This window comes from Cebus imitator, unplaced genomic scaffold (assembly GCF_001604975.1).
Source record: "Cebus imitator isolate Cc_AM_T3 unplaced genomic scaffold, Cebus_imitator-1.0 Scaffold31, whole genome shotgun sequence".
Taxonomy (NCBI): domain Eukaryota; kingdom Metazoa; phylum Chordata; class Mammalia; order Primates; family Cebidae; genus Cebus; species Cebus imitator.
The window spans coordinates 7918562-7936776 of record NW_016107346.1 but is presented as its reverse complement, the minus strand read 5'-3'; the positions used below and the strand labels follow the sequence as shown (position 1 = coordinate 7936776).

The window sequence follows — 18215 nt, the reverse complement described above, 5'->3', positions numbered from 1 at the left end:
CTTTGTTCCATCCTTTGAGTCCCACCCATGTTCTTCAGGAAAGCTGCAGCTGGTCCACATGCCTCACCTGTGCTTCTGCAGAACTGCCCCTCCCTTCTCTGCCACAGCAGGGCTCCTGGAACCTGAGCGTGCACTTGAATCTGCAAATCCTGACTGTAGGTCTGTTTCTAACGTGCTGCTGGGTGACGCTGTGCCAGTCCTGCGGTCCTCATTGTAACAAGGCTCTGGAGGTTCCCACACTGGAGTCTGCATCAGAAACCTCTGGAGGGCTTGTTACACACAGATGGCTAAGCCCTATCCCCAGAGTTTCTGATTCCCCAGTACCAGGGTAGGGCCAGAGAATTTGCTTTTCTAACAAATTCCCAGGTGATACTGATGCTGCTGGTGTGGAGGAAGATGCAAAAGAAGCAGAAGCCGCCCCGACCCCGAAATACTCGCAAAGCTGCTGTGGAGACCAGACACCTGCTGGGTGAGTAAGAGTGTGGGGATCCCGCCTGGGAGGAGGAGAGAGCTGGGAGCTCTAGAGGTGAATGCCGGTGGAGGTGCGAGGAGGTGATTAACTCCTGCTGTCTGAAAACAGTGAAGCACAGCTGAGGCCTGAAGCCCACCCTTAGTGAGAGATTTAGCTAAACTTGGAAATGGTGCCCAGCCACTTGAGAACAGCACTTCTCAGACTCAGATGTACACATGAACAACCTGAGGAGCTTATTAAAATTTGGGTTCTGAGACCATAGCTCTGAGGTGGACTCGGAGATTCTGCAGTTCTAGAAGCTTCCAGGTGACACAATACTGCTGGTCCAAGGACTGCTGTCTGAGAAACAAGGACCTAGAGGTCCAGGTCATCTTGAAGAGCTCTTCTAACCCTGGCCAAGAACTTCGGGAAGTACTGGGACTCAGGCATGGGGCAAGAGAGTCCTCACTTTCCTTGTTTGGGCCCCGAGTGCTGCCTCAGCTCAGGGGCTTGTAGCTTATCTCAGAACTAAAGAGAGTTGATTGTCCCTGGGGAGGGAGGGTTCTCTGAGGAAATCTCAACAGCCCTGCTGCAGATTTTTCACCCTCAGGATCCCCAATTTCCCTGAACCTTAACAGACCTGCTTGTTCTGTAGAAATTGCCTACAATTTCCAAGATAAGAGGACTAGAAGGGTGGCCTTTTCACCTATGTGGCTTCTCTTTTCTTTCTTTTCTTTTTTTTTTGAGATATAATCTCACTTTATTGCCCAGGCTGGTCTCAAGCTCCTGGGCTCAAGTGATCCTCCCGCCTCAGCCTCCCAAGCAGCTGAGATGACAGGCACGTGCCACCGTGTCTGGCCCTATGCAGCTTCTCCAAGATGAATATGAACCTTGTGGGGCTCCAGGTGGCACATGTAAGGTGTGCGTAGTAGTTTCGTGTTCAGACTTAAATGAGGCTCAAAATTATGCTGGGGGTTTCTCAGGGGCAGCCCCTCCAAAATCAAAGACCCGTGGGGCGAAGGCCCTGCGTCCTGCCCCGGTGAGCTGTGGCTGACGCCTACAGCTGCCGCTGCTGCTGGGTCTAGCATCTCCTGATGCTTTGACAGGCCAGCTGGGGAAAGGGGTTGGCCTCTGAGGCCTGTCACTGTCCTATGCAGCCCTCCACAGTGCTGCTCCCTATGCCTGAGACACTGGCTTCTCCACTCAGGCCTCAGATCCAGGACTGGGGCCACTGTCCTCACTGTGTGCTTTAAAGGCTCCTCCTCCAGGCCTTCACACAGAGCCCACCATCCCCCTCTTCCTAAACCACATTCCAGGTGCCCAGGGTGTTGGAATTCTCTGCCACAGGGCCCCTGTTGTCCTCATGTCTGTCTGTCCACCCACAAGTGGACCACACCACCGGTATACACAGCTCAATATCCAAGAGGCAGCCAAGGCATCACTGTTTGGGGCTGGCGGCTAAGAAGAAAGCTTGGGCATATAGGCTGGAGTCCACATCCATGAACTCGAGGCACCCAGGAGGCACAGGATGAATTCAGGTGGGAAGAGAAGGAGATGGGCCAAGGGACAGAGGCCTCCCTCTGGAGTCTTCCTCTAGGCCCTGCAAATGTTAGAGGACTTTCTGCCCCAAAGCTTCTGTGGGAATGGAGCAAAGGATCTGGCAATAAAGTCCTTAGTTTTTGCAAATGTCTGCAAGTCATAAAAGTGCTTTCAAGTTCTCCACAAGGTCAGGACTGGTCATGTTAGATTCTTATACCTCTCCCAAGGTCCCTCCATCCCTAGACACTGGGAGACTCCCAGTCAATTCACCACCCTGGGTGGCTGCCCCTCACCTTCTTCCCAGGGCCCCACATCCGACTAGTCCAAATACACCAATGATTTCAAGCACCTTTTTAATGAACCTCTAGAAAGTGGCCAGTGCCGCAGAAATTTCTTATAGCATGTGCTCAGATTTCTAGGATCCTACCAGTCAAAGGACAACAGTCTTCTTGCTTCCACCAGAGAATTTGCGAACACTTGCTTCTAAGATCTGACCCCTCAGAGCCACTGTGGTCCATCAATCAATTCAAAAATTAGAGTGGTCTGGGGCTGTGTGGGTGAGGTGGCTGCTTGGGAGGCTGAGGTAGGAGGCTGGCTTAAGTCCAGGGGTTCAAGGCCGTAGCAAGCCGTGATTGCACCACTGCATTCCAGCCTGTGCAACAGAACAGGACACCATCTTTATAAAAACAAACCAGCAAACGTAGTGAACTGCAATTAAATTTATGTAATCACGGTACTACATAGCAACTAAGTGCTACCCAGCAACTGTGTAGAATGCTACATAGCAACTAAAAGTCATGCTTTAAAAGAGTTGTGCATTACAAGAGGAAGTGTGCATAATATGATTTTAATTGAAAATCAGATTGGCAGTATAATCATTTTTTATAAAACAAAAAGAAAAAAAAACACTGTACAAATACACAGGAAAAAAATACCAGAAATCGATAGGCCTTAATGTTAACCATGGTTATTGCTGGGTGGTGGATAGCAGGTGATTTTTTATTTCCTTCTGTATCATTTTTATATTTTCCAAAAAAATTACAGTGTATCAAATTGACTGGACCAAGGGGTGCCCCGATTCAACATTAGTCTGAGGATGTTTCTGGATAAGACTAACATTTGAATCAGTAAACTGAGTTACGAAAATTGTTCTCACCCCTGTGGGTGGGCACCACCAACCTGCTGAGGGCCTGAATAGAGCAACGAGGCAGGGGAAGGCGGAGTTCACTGCTTTCTGCCTCCTGCCTGCCTCGGCTCATACATCCGTCTCCTCCTGCCCTCGAACCGGGGTTTACACCATCCTGCCCCTGGTTCTCAGGCCTTCGGACATAGGCTGGAAACAACCCTCCACCCCTGGCTTTCCTGAGTCTCCAGCATGAAGACAGCAGCAGGTCATAGTACTTCGCAGCCTCCATAATTGCATGAGTGAGTTATTCCTGTATATATGTCCTTCTGGTTCTGTTTCTACAAGAAGCCATGACCATTATAATATTGCTTTTATAATGAGAAAAAGATCAGTAACTATTATTTTTAATTTCGCTCATGGTTTGCCCAAACCTGGCCAATCTGCCTTCAGGGGGGCTCTCTGTAGCATTTTCTCAGACATAAGTACAACTTTTGAGAGTGTAACATGCCAGGCTCCTTGGCCAACATTTGGCACACATAGCCTTGTCTGATCTTCACAAGGATCTCCATTTTAGGAAGCTGACATCCAGAAACATTCATTCTGTCACTTGCCCAGGGTACACAGCATGCTCTCCAAAACTACATCATGGAAACACATGACTATTGATTTGTGATGATATTTACGAGTTTGGCATAGAGGTCCTGAGCCTGGAGTGCTATGTGCACAACTCATGACCTATGTGAATCCTGGACTTGTGCAGGGCACCAGCTTCAAGGGACTCCAAGCAGTACCTGGTAGAATTGTCAGCAATCCTAAAAGCAAGCTCAGCCTGCAATGCTGCCTACCCTGGACGTATAATGCCCCCTCCAATTGAGCCGTAATCCCACAGAGCCCTAGAAAATGGGTCACCTCCTGCAGGAAGCCACCAGGGTGCTTGCATGGCTGGGAGCTCTTTTTTTCTAACTGCCCCAGACAATCTGCCACTTTCCTCCCGATTTCTCTTAAAAAAAAAAAAAGTCATTATCTAAATTTTTATGGTGGGCAGAGTTATCAGTTTTCAGTAAGCCCATCCCTGAGCTCCCTTACTTGATCCACCCTCTTCAGGAAACCTTCCAGGACCCCATCTTCATTGCCTTCCTTGCCGGTTGCACCATCTAGATCAATTTTCTAGGGCTGCCATAACCAAGCACCACAGATTGGGTGGCATACACAACAGAATTCTACTTCTTCACAGCTCTGGAGGCTGAAAGTCCAACAGCAAGGTGTCAGCAGGCGTGCTTTCCTCTGAGGCCTCTCTCCTGAGCATGTAGATGGCTCCTGCCTTTCTGTGTCTTCTCATGGTCCTCCCGCTGGGTGTGTCTGTGCCCTAAGCCCCTCTTCTTACAAGGACACCAGTCATATTAGATTAGGACCCACTCCAATGACCTCACTTAGTGTAATTACCTCTTTAAAGACCCTATCTCCAAATATAGTCATGAGGGATTAGGGCTTCAACATATACATGGAGAGGGGGAGAGGCACGATGCAGCCTGTGACATCATCTTTCTCGAAGTATCATAAGAGTATGTCTGTGTCACTCTCAACACAGTTCAAAGCACCCCCAGGACTGTAGAGGCCTTCTGCGGACCCCACATTCACACACTTCCCATGCTTCTCACAATGAAGATGCCATCATCTGAGTCACTGTGTTCCCTTGCACAGACTGGGTCAGGGCCCACCACTCACCTTAGGATCGCCAACGGTGCCTACCTCATAGTGCCCATGGCAGAGCAAATCACAATGTTTCCATTCTGGATACAGCTTCTAAAATCCAGCCACCACACCCCGAAGTCTGGCACTACGTGAAGAGTTTCATGATCAACCAACTTTGTTTAGTTTGGCTCAGACCTGGGAAGATCCAGGAACATGCCAGATCATGTTCCTCCCACAAATACATTGCAAACACACCTGGCTTGGAGTTATACTGATTGGAAGTTAATTAACACAAAGCAGGGAGTGTTGACGGTAATTCAGTGGGTGCTACAGAAAGGCTGGCAAGGTCCCCTTCCTGTATGTTGACCAATTCCAAATACTGGGTGTGCCCATCACCCTGCATACAGCAGCTACCCACACATGGAATGTGCCCACTCAGGTTTCTTCATGGCCAAGGCTCACCTTCCTGAGGCCCCAAGTCCAAAATCGGGGAAGCACAGCAGAGAGGATAAGAGAGGATCAGAAGGGATCAGAGGATCTCAAAGACCCAGGTCCTTCCATTTGCATGCTGGCTGACCTCGCCCACTGCCCAGACTCACAGACTGGAGAACCCAATGAGAAGCCTGTAATTTTGATTTTCTTCTTTTCCCTGAATGACTGTGAATCCACTTTTACCCCAACCCCTGGAGGAGGCCTTTTCTTACCAGCCAATATAAAGACCCCTTTCTCTACACCGCCTTTCAGTGGAGGACTGACAGGTGCCAGGATTGCTATTTCTATCACACAGATAGCAAGGCATTTATTATGGACCAAACTCATCCTGAAGGACAGTTTCCAGTCTCCAGTTAGGGTCATCCAGCATGGCCGTTTCTTGAAGAAACAGATCTAGACCTTTGATGAACAAAAAAAAGAATAAACGAATGATTCCATGTGCGATCAAGCCCAGATTTCCCACATAAAGTCTGTCAAAGACCATTCTTAGCTTGAGAATTGTAAGATTTTTCTCTGCCCCCATGGAAAAAGTCCATTGTGGTTCTGCTACACATTTGATTTCTTTCTTTTTATTCTTTTTTTTTTTTGAGACTGGGTCTCATCTGTCACTCTGGCCAGAGTGCAGTGGCAAAATCAGTGCTCATCCCAGCTCAAGCAATCCTACTGCCTCAGTCTTCCAAGTAGCTGAGACCACAGCATGTGTCACCATGCCAGGCTATTTTTTTAAAAAAATTTTTTGTAGAGATAGGGTCTCACCATGTTTCCCAGGTCTCAAACTCCTGGGCTCAAGCAGTCCTCCCACTTTGGCCTCCCAAAGTGCTGGGATTACAGGCATAAGCCACCACACCTGGCCCACATTGGATTTCGACCAGCCACATTTGAGCTGCCGCATTCCTCCAGGCTGCCAGGAGGTGGAGACAAACCCAACAAATAAACCAGGATGGGCTGTTTGGCTCTGTCCCGCCAAGTTACGGAAAATGCCAGCAAAAAAATCACCATCTTGCTCCTGACATAATCAGCCTGAAGAGTAAGTAATTAGACAACAAAAACATTGTTTGATTAGGCTTTTCCCAGTTCATAAAAGTAAAACCGCAATATAAAATGGCAGAGCATTTGTGACCTCCAAGGTGAGGGGCAACCTTCATTATAAAACCACACAGACCAGACAATATTATTCAGCAATAAAAAGGAATAAAGGACCATTACCTGGATGAACCTTGAAAACATGATGCTGACTGAAAGAAGCCAGTCACAGAAGACCACATTTGATACGGTTTCATTTATAGAAAATGTCCAGAAAGGGCAAATCTGTAGAAGCAAACTGGATTAGTGGCTGCCAGGGGTTGGAGGGAGGTGGAGGATGGGAACTGACTATTAATGGGTCCGGGATTTCTGTCTGGTGTGATAAAATGTGCTGGAATTAAATGGTAGCAATCAACGGATAACTTTCTGACTGTACCAAATACCCCCACGTGTACAACTTGAAATGGCGAATCTCATGTTACAGGAATTACCCAATGATACTATTTTTTTTTTATTTGTTTATTTATTTTGAGACAGAGTCTCTCTTGGTTGCCCAGGCTGGAATGCAGTGGCATGATCTCGGCTCACTGCAACCTCCACCTCCCGGGCTCAAGTGATACTCCTGTCTAAGCCTCTTGAGTAGCTGGAATTACAGGCATGCACCACCACCTCTGGCTATTTTTTGTATTTTTAGCAGAGATGGGGTTTCACCATGTTGGTCAGGCTGCTCTTGAACTCCTGACCTCAGGTGATCCACCCACCTTGGCCTCCCAAAGTGCTGGAATTACAAGCGTGAGCCACCATGGCCGGCCAATAATGCTTTTTTTTTTTTTTTTTTNCAGCCTTTTTATTTTTCCTTACACAATTACTTGTTCCTAGGGCCTAATGTTCTCACATAACAGTAGAAACCCAAAATTTGTTGTCATCTCTTTAAAGAATCAAGAATTATGTACCAAAAACACCTTACAGAAATTTAAAGAATGAGTACATTTACAGGTGTAAATGCAAACCACTTCCAACTAAAGGCAAGTAATAGCCCCTGGTGTTCTGGCAGGAAAACATCAGCTGAGAAAGGAAACTGGGTCTTATGGCTTGGACTTTCCCACCCTGACAGACCGGTAGGACAGAAACGACTGGTTCAGGAGCGCTTGCCAGCCTCTAGAGAACTCCCAGAACACTCAGTGCTGATACATGAATACCTAGCACAGATTGGAGACTGCTGGCCACGCAGACCCACCAAGCCACAGACTTGACTGCCACAAGCACATTCTCACCTCAGCCACAAAGTGACCAAGCCACATGCACTAAGGGTCGAAATCAAAGATACGTACAGAGTACTAAACAAATACCAAGGGGAACGGTTAGCTTCAATACAAGGTCAAAATCAACAAGTTCTACAATCCAGTGCTGATATCAGATACAAGCTTCAAGGATAATTTATTTTTGAAGGTTTATTTCAGTTTTGCGAGGCTAGCATGAGGTGTATTCATTTGCCAGGGGCAAATTTATACTTCTGAATTAACCCATGCAGCAAATGGTATACATCTGCTCACAGTCCATTTAGAAGCATTTGGGGTAGACACTGGAGGGGCCCGACTTGTCATATTCCTGCTTGCTAATCCACAACTGCTGGAAGGTGGACAGTGAGGCCAGGATGGAGCTGCCCATCCACACCGAGTACTTGCACTCTGGGGGAACAATGACCTTGATCTTCATGGTGCTGGGCGCCAGGGCAGTGATCTCCTTCTGCATCCTGTAGGCGATGCCTGGGTACATGGTGGTGCCGCCGGACAGTACCGTGTTCGTGTACAGGTCTTTGTGGATGTCCACGTCACACTTCATGATGGAGCTGAAGGTAGTCTTGTGGATGCAGCAAGATTCCTTGCCCAGGAAGGAAGGCTGGCAGTGCCTTGGGACGCCGGAACCACTCATTGCCGATGGTGATGACCTGGCCATTGAGCAGCTCAAAGGTCTTCTCCAGGGAGGAGGAGGATGCGGTAGTGGCCGTCTCCTGCTCAAAGTCCAGAGTGACATAGCACAGCTTCTCCTTGATGTCGCCCACGACATCCCACTCAGTGGTGGTGGTGAAGCTGTAGCCGCGCTCAGTGAGGACCTTCATGAGGTAGTCAGTCACATCCCAGCCATCCAGGTACAGATGCAGGATGGCCTGGGGGAGGGCATAGCCCTCATAGACGGACACTGTGTGGGTGACCCCTTCTCCAGAGTCCATGACAATGCCAGTGGTGTGCACAGAGGTGTGGACGGACAGCACAACAGGTGCAGAATCCTGACCCTGAAGTACCCCATCAAGCATGGCATCGTCACCAACTGGGACGACATGGAGAAGCTCTGGCACCACACCTTCTACAACAAGCTGCGTGTGGCTTCAGAGGAGCACCCAGTGCTGCTGACGGATGGCTCCCTGCACCCCAAGGCCAACAGAGAGAAGTGACTTAGATCATGTTTGAGGCCTTCAGCACCCCAGACATGTACATGGCTATCCAGGCTGTGCTGTCCGTCCATGCCTCTGTGCACACCACTGGCATTGTCATGGACTCTGGAGATAGGGTCACCCACACAGTGCCCATCTATGAGGGCGACGGTGACAGAGCAAGACTTCTTCTCAAAAAAAAAATAAAAAGCATTCGATATGTTGCCTCCCCATTCCCACCTCTTGCCAGATCTCACCTGCAGCCACCACCACCAAGAAGTGACCTCTCCTTGCATTTTCTACTTGGGTTGGCTCTGCAGCTTGGCAGACTTTCCCCTGCTGAATGCATTCCTCTCTCCACAGTGCTTTGATCTTCCTCCTGGCCAAGAGCGACCAAAGCCTCTGGCACGAACCTCTTCGGTTATCTTCACAACCATCAATGCTTCATTAATATTTCTGGCAGGCCAGTAATTAATATGTTAGCACATGCCTGTGTATTCAAAGCAGCTTTTACGCCTGAGCTTACTGTCCTTTATACTACTTCAGGGAAGGATTTGTATTGAATTCTGCAGTTTCAGCTGTGCCAAGCAGCAATTGACAAGCTCTCATCTGCAGCAGCCATAACAATGATGGGAGCAGCGGACATGATACCCCCTGCACAGATGAGAAAACGGATCCGTAGTGCAAACTTGTGCCACCCCAAAGGTGCCCAGCAAACATATCATTTATTGTCTGAGGCAGGAGTCACCTTCCGTGAGAGTGAAGACCAAAGCTCTCCTGTAACTGGTGATGACCAAAGCCCCACAAAGCCACGTGGCATGCTGGGGATTAGAACCCATGTCTTTGACTCATGTCCGTGGACTTATGTCCGTCCACTCTCTGTGCAGCACCCTGCCCCCTCCGCCGAGAATGAGCATCACCCTGGGAAAACCAGGTTTCCCCACTCTGACTCTGACACGGTAAGAACTAGAGCCTTATCTGGTACAGGTAGCCTCATCCTGGGGAAGGCCTCTCTCTATTTGACATTTTCCTGTGTATTTAGAGAGAGATGACAAACTGCAGACCAATTTACCAGGTTAATTATGCTTTTAAAAACATCACAGGCCGGACGTGGTGGCTCACCCCTGTAATCCCAGCAATTTGAGAGGCTAAGGTGGGCAGATCACAAGGTCAGAAGTTCAAGACCAGCCTGGCCAATGTGGCGAAAACCTGTCTCTACCAAAAATACAAAAATTAGCCAGGCATGGCGGTACACGCCTGTAATCCCAGCTACTCAGGAGACTGAGGCAGGGGAATCACTTGAACCTGGGAGGCGGAGGTTGCAGTGAACCAAGATGTGCCACTGACTCCAGCCTGGGCAACAGAGTGAGACTCTGTCTCAAAAACAAAACAAAATAAAACAAACAAAAAATCACGGACAAGGAGCAAAATGACGGGGAGCGTACATGAGGAACTCAGTGGTGGCTGAGTCTGGCATTCTCTGCCCTTCTTCGGATCTGTAGGTGGGAGTTTCTACCCTTTCCTGGGCCTCTCCTTTCTGGACAACCTGAGAGACAGGCCACCTTAAAACACAGCCCTCATCCTGTACCCGCCCTAAGCCTTCGTTGGCTCCCTATCTTCCATCTTCTCACCTACAAGCATCTGCTCCACATACACTGAGTGATTCCTGCATGAGAGGAAGAACTGCTTCAGTGGTCCCGGCTGAGCCAGAAGGACCACTGCTCTTCCTCACCTCCCTCCCATCCTCCCCGTACTCCATCCCACTCCCTGCCCTGGGTCAATTCCTCACAGCCAGGTTCCAAACACTAGCTGCACTCTGACCGGGGAGGGCAGAGAACCACAGAGGAAATGGCCCTCGGATTAGCATGGCATTTGCTTCTCCAAGCTGTGGTCACCCTCTGGGCTCATGTTCTGCTTCTAAACAACTCTATGCCACAGAATTTCCACTGCTACAGTGACAGGTCTTCACCATTCTGCCCTTGATTGAAAAAAACAACAGCAACAACTGTAAAACTGTCTCCCTTAACCCTGCGAAGTTTCCTCTTGCTGCTTTTGTATATTCCAACCAACTGCAATTTGGATCATTGAGCCTGCCCTCTAGTATGGGTCACCGATCCACAAGGGATAAAAGGAATCTAGATGCATCGAGATTCCAGGCACTGCGCTAGGTGCCAGGAAAACACATGTGCATGAAACACAGTCCTTCAACTTCTGTGAGCTCAGCAGAACATGTGAATGGGATTCTCCGATGACTACAGTAATAGGCTCTGCGCCAAGTGGCAAGGGAACCACGTGGAGATCCTGGCTGGGTTTGGGAGGAGAAGAGTGTGCCCATCATAAAGGAGGGTGACATTTAAGATTTTCAGAAAGCCATAGTCCAAATTCTAAGACCATGAAAACTGAAAAACAGGCATATTCTACAACCCAGTAAATCTACTCTTAAGAGTATATATCCAATGGAAATGTGGGCACCAAGAAGAACATGCAAGATTATTCCCGACAATGCTATTCATAAGACCCCAAACCAGACACTGCCCAAATGTCCTCAAAAGGGAAATGGATACGTAGGTTGTGGAATATTCTCACAATGGAATGAATGATCTATGACTACACACAATGTGGTGAACCTCAAATGACAGACACAGAAGATTATATCTATATTATGCTATGTATATGAAATGCAAAACCAGGCAAAACTAATCTCTGCCATAGGACTCAGGAGAGTGGTCAGCAGAGAGGAGGGAATAGTGGCGTGAAGAGGCCGCGAGGAGCTTGGAGGGTGCTGTCACACTCAGCTTCCTAATACAGGTACAGGTGACAAGGGTGTTTGCTTTGTAAAAATACGTAATGCTGGACATTGTGAATATGTGCACCTTCTGTGTGAATCTCAGACTTGAATAAAAAGAAAAAATTAAGCGTGTCTATTGTCTTAGTCCATTCAGTATAAACTGGGTGGCTTATAAACACCACACATTTATTTCTCACAGTTCTGGGGGCTGGCAAGTCCAAGATCAAGGCACCAGCAGGTTGGGGTCTGGTGAGGACCCACTTTGTGGTTCATAGATGGCCATCTTTCACTGTGTCCCCACATGGCAGAAAAGGCAAGGGAGCTCTGTGTAGTATAAGGGCACTAATCCCAATTATAAGGTCTTCACCCTTAGGACCTAATCACCTCCCAAAAATCCACCTCCTAGTACCATTACATTGGGAGTGAAGATTTCAACATACGAGTTGTTGGGGTGACACAAACATTCAGATCATAGCAGCTGTTTAGCTACAGAGCTAAATAGTATTAGTTTCCAAATCATATCTCAGCTGTTTCTCCACCACTAGGCCATGAGCTCCTTTAGCAATGGAACCTGGCTTACCCATCTTGCATTCTTCCTTTCTTGGCACAAATATGGTGGGTAATCTTCCCAAACAGTAACCTCCCTAGTATAGTTCATTTGGCCTAGTAAGTTGTATCCAAACGATCACTGTATTCACTTATAAATGCTCTCAAACTGGTCCAAGGTCTAAACAAAGCTGGAAATTGATCAAAAATGACCCATTCATGCATTCTAGAATTCAGCCATTCCCAGTTGCTTTTTTAGAAATTGGCATAATTTTCTATTATTTATGCATTCTGGAGAAATATGTCATAGACCCCTGTATCATGAAATACTCAGGTCTGTGGTTCCTGTCTCATTCTCCCTGGTTTCTCAGAGATGATCTACACACAGTTCTATTTCCCAGATGATACAATAGAATCCACTTTATATAACATAAGATAATCCATGTGGCCCTGGTCTCTCAGTTCTTTTGAAGAAACGAATGTTCTTCAACATTCGTTTCCCTGTTTGTTGATCTTTACAGGCAGGGAAGAGGGATTCGAGGCAGGGTTGAGTCGGCGCAACATTCTCTGCATCTGCTCATGGTTTTCTTGCCTTGTTTGCAGCTTCCACAGCTCCTCCCCGCTTCTCTAGCAACCTCAGTCTTCCACACTCCTCTGTGCCTTTGTAAACAGCCTTTTGTTCACTGACGAGGAATCTGCAGCCGTGTCGGCTCTAAACCAACCTCCCACCATTCTCTGGGTACAGTCCTACTCAGGAAGGGACAGGAAGAAGAGGGATGGAGGGGGCTGGAGATTATTGTGTTTGGTGGGGGACAGGGAGGGAGACAGCACACAGAGTTCAGAATGGGGCAACAGGCCCGCCAAGGCTGCACAGCCGGCCTATCTGGGCCTGTGACCTCACCGTGCAAAGGAGATGGACCAGAGAATTCTGAGTCCTTTCCAGCTCTAAACACTCCTACCCTAAGCATCTATATGTCAAACAAGACTTTCCTGACGTTTGTCTCTGGATACTGAAATTAGGAGTTTCTATTTTTTCATTCCATTTTGCAAACAGTCTGAACTAAGATTACACTACTGTGTTTGTGTTTTGTGTGTATTCAGAAGCACAAAAAGTCTGTGATTCTAGAAAGAAGTAGAAAAGTTCTTTTTAAAAAAAAAAAAGTTAGGGGAATGAAACAAATGTTAAAAATAAAGGCAGAGGAGAAAGAAAGGCCCCACTGGAGGCCCCAAATCCATCTAGAGCCTAGAAGCCCGGGTTTCCCACCCACCGGCTGCAGTCCTCGTCAGCTCTCTGGCGCCATCTGCTGGTCTGCACAGGAGCAACCGTTTAATTTGGCTTGCAAAAGTGCTCTGACGCGAATCCACTGTGAACTCTGGACCGGGTCACATTCAGCACAAAAATTGCATTCTTGCCCCATACTTGCATCCATAATTCCCTTGTGACTTCGCTTTGTAGTACTAATTGTAACAGGGACACCTGGGCAAGTCCCTTCTGCATAAGGCCCAAAATGGTCACCCAAAATCGGTGAGTCTCTTGCTATGGAAAGCCCAGGAATGCACCTCCAGCCCGGTCGGTGCAGCGCTCCGACACCACGTGGAGGAGAAGGCACTCTGCAGAACCCGCCCTCAGCCCGCACCAGCTGTGCAGGGGACTGGTTGCGTGCCAATGTGTCTCTGCTCCCGGGTTTCCCACAGATCTTTAACTCATTGGCCTTTGGGCTAATTCAGTCCTTCAAGCAGCCCCAGCTCAACACGCCAGGAAGTCCTCTCAGGTGTCTTCCACCCCATACCAGCCCTGTTTTCCCACTACCCAATAAAAGTGTGACCCCTCCCCCACGCCCTGTTGGTCCCACCCTCAGGACGTGGTGGTCCAGGTGAACGCTGGCCCTCTTTCTGAGCTGAACCTCCCCACAGAAGCTGTCAGCAAAGACTCCGTTGCTGTCCGAGGCTGGCCTTTAGGTGCAGGACACTATGCATGTCCAGCGAGGCTTGTCGAAGCCACATCTGTCGTAGATATTGATGGGAAAAGCGTTTTCCTTCTAACGCACCTAATTCCAATTCTAAAAGGCACCTCTAATGTCTTGCTGAGCTTCATCAAGGTCTTCACATGGTTTCCTTAGTAAAGCGTGATGAGAAGGTCCATCCTTCTCAGGATGAAGGAGGGGCCCAGGAAGCCCTGATTGGTCCTGCCCGGGAGGGAAGGGCTGCCATATTTGGAGACCTGCAGGAATGCCACCTCCCCCAGCAGCTCCTATATAGCTGGGCGGGCCTGGCTGCCAAGAGGGTGTGCTGGGGGACTGTGCAGCTCGAGGCTCCAGAGGCACACTCCAGAGACAGTCAAGGTACGTGGATGGGGGGGCACTTCCGTGGTCAGGCCTGCAGGGCTGTACCCCAGACTGAAAATCATGCAACAATTTATTTACTCCCACTTGATGAGTTGCAAGTTCAGGGGAGACTTGCAAGGATACTCAGTCATCCCTGGGTTTGCCTTTCTATATGCTGGTGCTATAATAAAATGCTACGTTAGGATTCGTTGGTTGGGTTTTGTTTTGCCTTTAAGCCTCTGCCTATGAAAACTAATTTCTTTCTCAAGAACACTGTGCTTTTATTTTTTTTTAATTTGACTCACCTGTAATGATCTATTATGTCACTCTTATTTAATGTTTCTCCTTAAATACGGAATGACATGGAGTATGGCCCACTAGTTAGGAGACTAATGAACGTTTGCTTCATGCTTGGACCTCTTTGGAGAAAGCCAGTCTGAGTTCACTGTGTTCGGGGGTGGGGGACAGAGAGTGGGGTGAGGGGGGCCAGGTGCTCATGCCCACCATGGGACAGAGACGAGGCAATGTCCACCAGCAAGGGAAGGTCCGTGAGGCTCCTTTGCCGGCCTCTAGAGATGACTGGATGTGTTTCTAGAGATGACTTCATCTGTGTTTTGTGTTTTGTTTTGTTTTTTTTTTAAATATAAGGACCAATGTGGCATCCGAGTTGAACATTTTAACAGAGGCACATTAGCCACTTTTAGGAGTACTGCAGGGGGCAGAGGAGGGTGTGGGAGGGGCTAAACAAGCCCCCTCTCAGCCTCCTCCAGCCCTGCGGCCCCTCGGACTCACAGTATGTCTCTGCCCAGGAGACAGCTTAGGCAGGCTCCGCTGTGGGAACTCTTTCCGTTTCCCTGATCCACACAGACAAAGGCCCAGGTGCCGGAATGCCCTGACAGTTGGCCTTGGGAAGTGGATTTCCCCGACAGCTATTGTAGTTTCAGGACCCGGGTGTGACCGCCAAGCTGGAAGGGGGGTGGTGAGGGGCTTTTCCATGACATCAGCTGCCGCCTTTTGTATGACCCAGGGCCACCTCCACCCAGGACCCCCCTGGTGTCCCCCCAGGCCCTCTTGTCCTCCCCTTCGTCTCGTTTTCTCCAAACTTCCTCAAGGTCCCTGCTCTTTGCCCTTTGCCCAGCCCAGGGCGCATCATGCCCAGTGAGTGAAAAGCACAGTGTGTGAGCACTGTCTTCTCCCAAAGCCCAGGTGGGCAGCGGGGCACGGCCATGGACACATGGAGTGCAGCATTAGACAGAGCCCAGTGCAGGCCTGCCACCTCCCCCTGAGCAGCCTTGGGCAAATCTCTTAACTTCTCTGAATGCCAGGACAACATTTATAACATGGGAATAATAAGGCACCTACCCCATGTGAGAATTAAGTTAGGCAATGTCAGAGAAGGGCATGAAGAAGGTGTGCAGTAAAAAGCCAGTAGGAAAAGCAGAGGGTCACACTGTCCCCCAGGGCTGAGGTTGGAAAGGATGACTGTAACACACTTGACCCCTGGATATAAGGGAAGCAGGGGTCCCTTCACTATGTTTCCATCCTTCCCTCTCCCCCACCCTCCTCCTCCTCTCTCTCTCATGACTGCAAAGCCCTTTAGGATCAGCTGGGTGTGGTAGTGTGCGCCTGTAGTCCCAGCTACTCTGCAGGCTGAGGCAGGAGGATTGCTTGAGCCCGGGGGTTCAGGGCTGCAGTGAGCTATGATCATGCCACTGCACTCCAGCCTGGGCAACAGAGTGAGACCCTGTCTCATACACACACACACACACACACACACACACATATATGTGCACATATATATATGTATTTAGAGAGAGAGAGAGTCCACACAATCATTTGATTCCAGCTCTTCTATTGTATTTTCCTCCCAGGGATTTCTTGATCTGAAAGACTCGGGAGTATCAAAGAAAACCTACATGTATGAAGTCACCACTCCTTTATTTTCCCATGCATGTTCAAAGCCTCTGTGATTGCCCTTTGCAGTTCTTATCTGTCTAGGAAAACTGGACCAGGGCCCTGAGTGGATGTAATCTTAGCAGTAACAAAAAAGCTTGAGTTAACCCTGCACAACCCAAACGTGGGGGAACGATTGTGCTTTTGAGACCACATACATAGCGCAAGAATGCAATTCCTTCCTTAAAATCTCCTGCACTCAGGAGAGGGGCAAGGGAGCCCGGGGGAGGGGACACTGGTGGGGAGCTGACCACAGTTGTTTCTCTCACAGGTTCTGCCGCAATGAGGAAGCACCTGAGCGGGTGGTGGCTGGCCACTGTCTGCATGCTGCTCTTCAGCCACCTCTCCGCAGTCCAGGCGAGGGGCACCAAGCACAGAATCAAGTGGAACCGGAAGGCCCTGCCCAGCACTGCCCAGATCACAGAGGCCCAGGTGGCTGAGAACCGCCCGGGAACCTTCATCAAGCAAGGCCGAAAGCTTGACATCGACTTCGGAGCCGAGGGCAACAGGTACTACGAGGCCAACTACTGGCAGTTACCCGATGGCATCCACTACGACGGCTGCTCCGAGACCAACGTGACCAAGGAGGTGTTTGTCGCCGGCTGCATCAACGCCACCCAGGCGGCAAACCAAGCGGAGTTCCAGAAGCCAGACAACAAGCTCCACCAGCGGGTGCTTTGGCGGCTGGTCCAGGAGCTCTGCTCCCTCAAGCACTGTGAGTTTTGGTTAGAGAGGGGCGCGGGACTTCGGGTCGCCACGCACCAGCCGCTGCTCCTCTGCCTGCTGGCTTTCATCTGGCTGATGGCGAAATAAGCTTGCCAGGAGGCTGGCAGTGCAGAGCGCAGCAGTGAGCAAATCCTGGCAAGTGACCCAGCTGTTCTTCCCCAAACCCACGCGTGTTCTGCAGGTGCCCAGGAGTTGTGATGCACTTGCGCCGCAAATGCCGCTCCCACTTATGCGCCCTGGTATGTGCCTGTGTTCTGATAGATGGGGGCTGTGGCTTCTCCAGCACTCCATTCTCAGCCCCTAGCAGAGCATCTGGCACACTAGGTTAGTAATACATGCTTGATGAGAAGAACACTCAGGAACTGCACCACCTGCCTCATGGTACTTCCCAACAACTCTTTGAGGTAGGTGTACTCCCGTTTTACAGATGAGGAAACTGAGGCTCAGAGAGCTGAAGTAGTGCACCCAGCATCACCAGCTAGAAAGTGGAAGAGCCAGGATTCAACCCTGGCTTGTCTAACCCCAGGTTTTCCGCTCTGTCCAATTCCAGAGCTGTCTTGTGATCACTTTACGGCTCACAGGGACCCCCATTCAAACATGTATCTCTAATGAAACTGTAGAAGCTCCACATTTAGAAATAAATGAAAACACCTGAACTGGTGGCTGTGTACTTTGATTGGTACATGAAGGATATTTTAATCCTTCTAGCTAAACTAAAATAGAATAAAGGAATTAAGCTAAAATAGAAGTAAAGCTAGACAAAGGCCCAGAAATCATACTGTAAGGAAATATTGAAAGCTGATTCCCAGAGTATACAGCACGATGTGTCTGTGACATGAACATTTTCTTTTTCTTTTTCTTTTTTCTCTTTTTCACTCTTGTCACCCAGGCTAGAGTGCAATGCCATGATCTCGGCTCACTGTAACCTCCGTCTCCCAGGTTCAAGCACTTTTCCTGCCTCAGCCCCCCGAGTAGCTGGGATTACAGGTGCGTGCCATCATACCTGGCTAATTTTGTATTTTTAGTAGAGACAGGGTTTCACCATGTTTGGTCAGGCTGGTCCCAAACTCCTGATCTCAGGTGATCCACCCACCTTGGCCTCCCAAAGTGATGGGATTCGATTT

The 18215-nt window shown here is 49.0% G+C and overlaps 1 protein-coding gene across 2 annotated transcripts; it reads left to right on the top strand.

Annotated features, from left to right (window-relative positions):
* The first annotated feature begins 378 nt into the window (after positions 1-378).
* Positions 379-17747, top strand: PRND (prion like protein doppel). Of its 2 annotated transcripts, none has more exons than XM_037736921.1 (2): positions 379-469; positions 16637-17747. In XM_037736921.1, the coding sequence occupies exons 1-2, from the start codon at positions 397-399 to the stop codon at positions 17176-17178; spliced, it is 615 nt and encodes a 204-aa protein (XP_037592849.1). In that variant the 5' UTR covers positions 379-396; the 3' UTR covers positions 17179-17747. The 2 variants fall into 2 exon arrangements, with proteins under 2 accessions (XP_037592849.1, XP_017379507.1); XM_017524018.2 differs by lacking the exon at positions 379-469 and adding an exon at positions 14321-14430.
* The last annotated feature ends 468 nt before the right edge of the window (positions 17748-18215 follow it).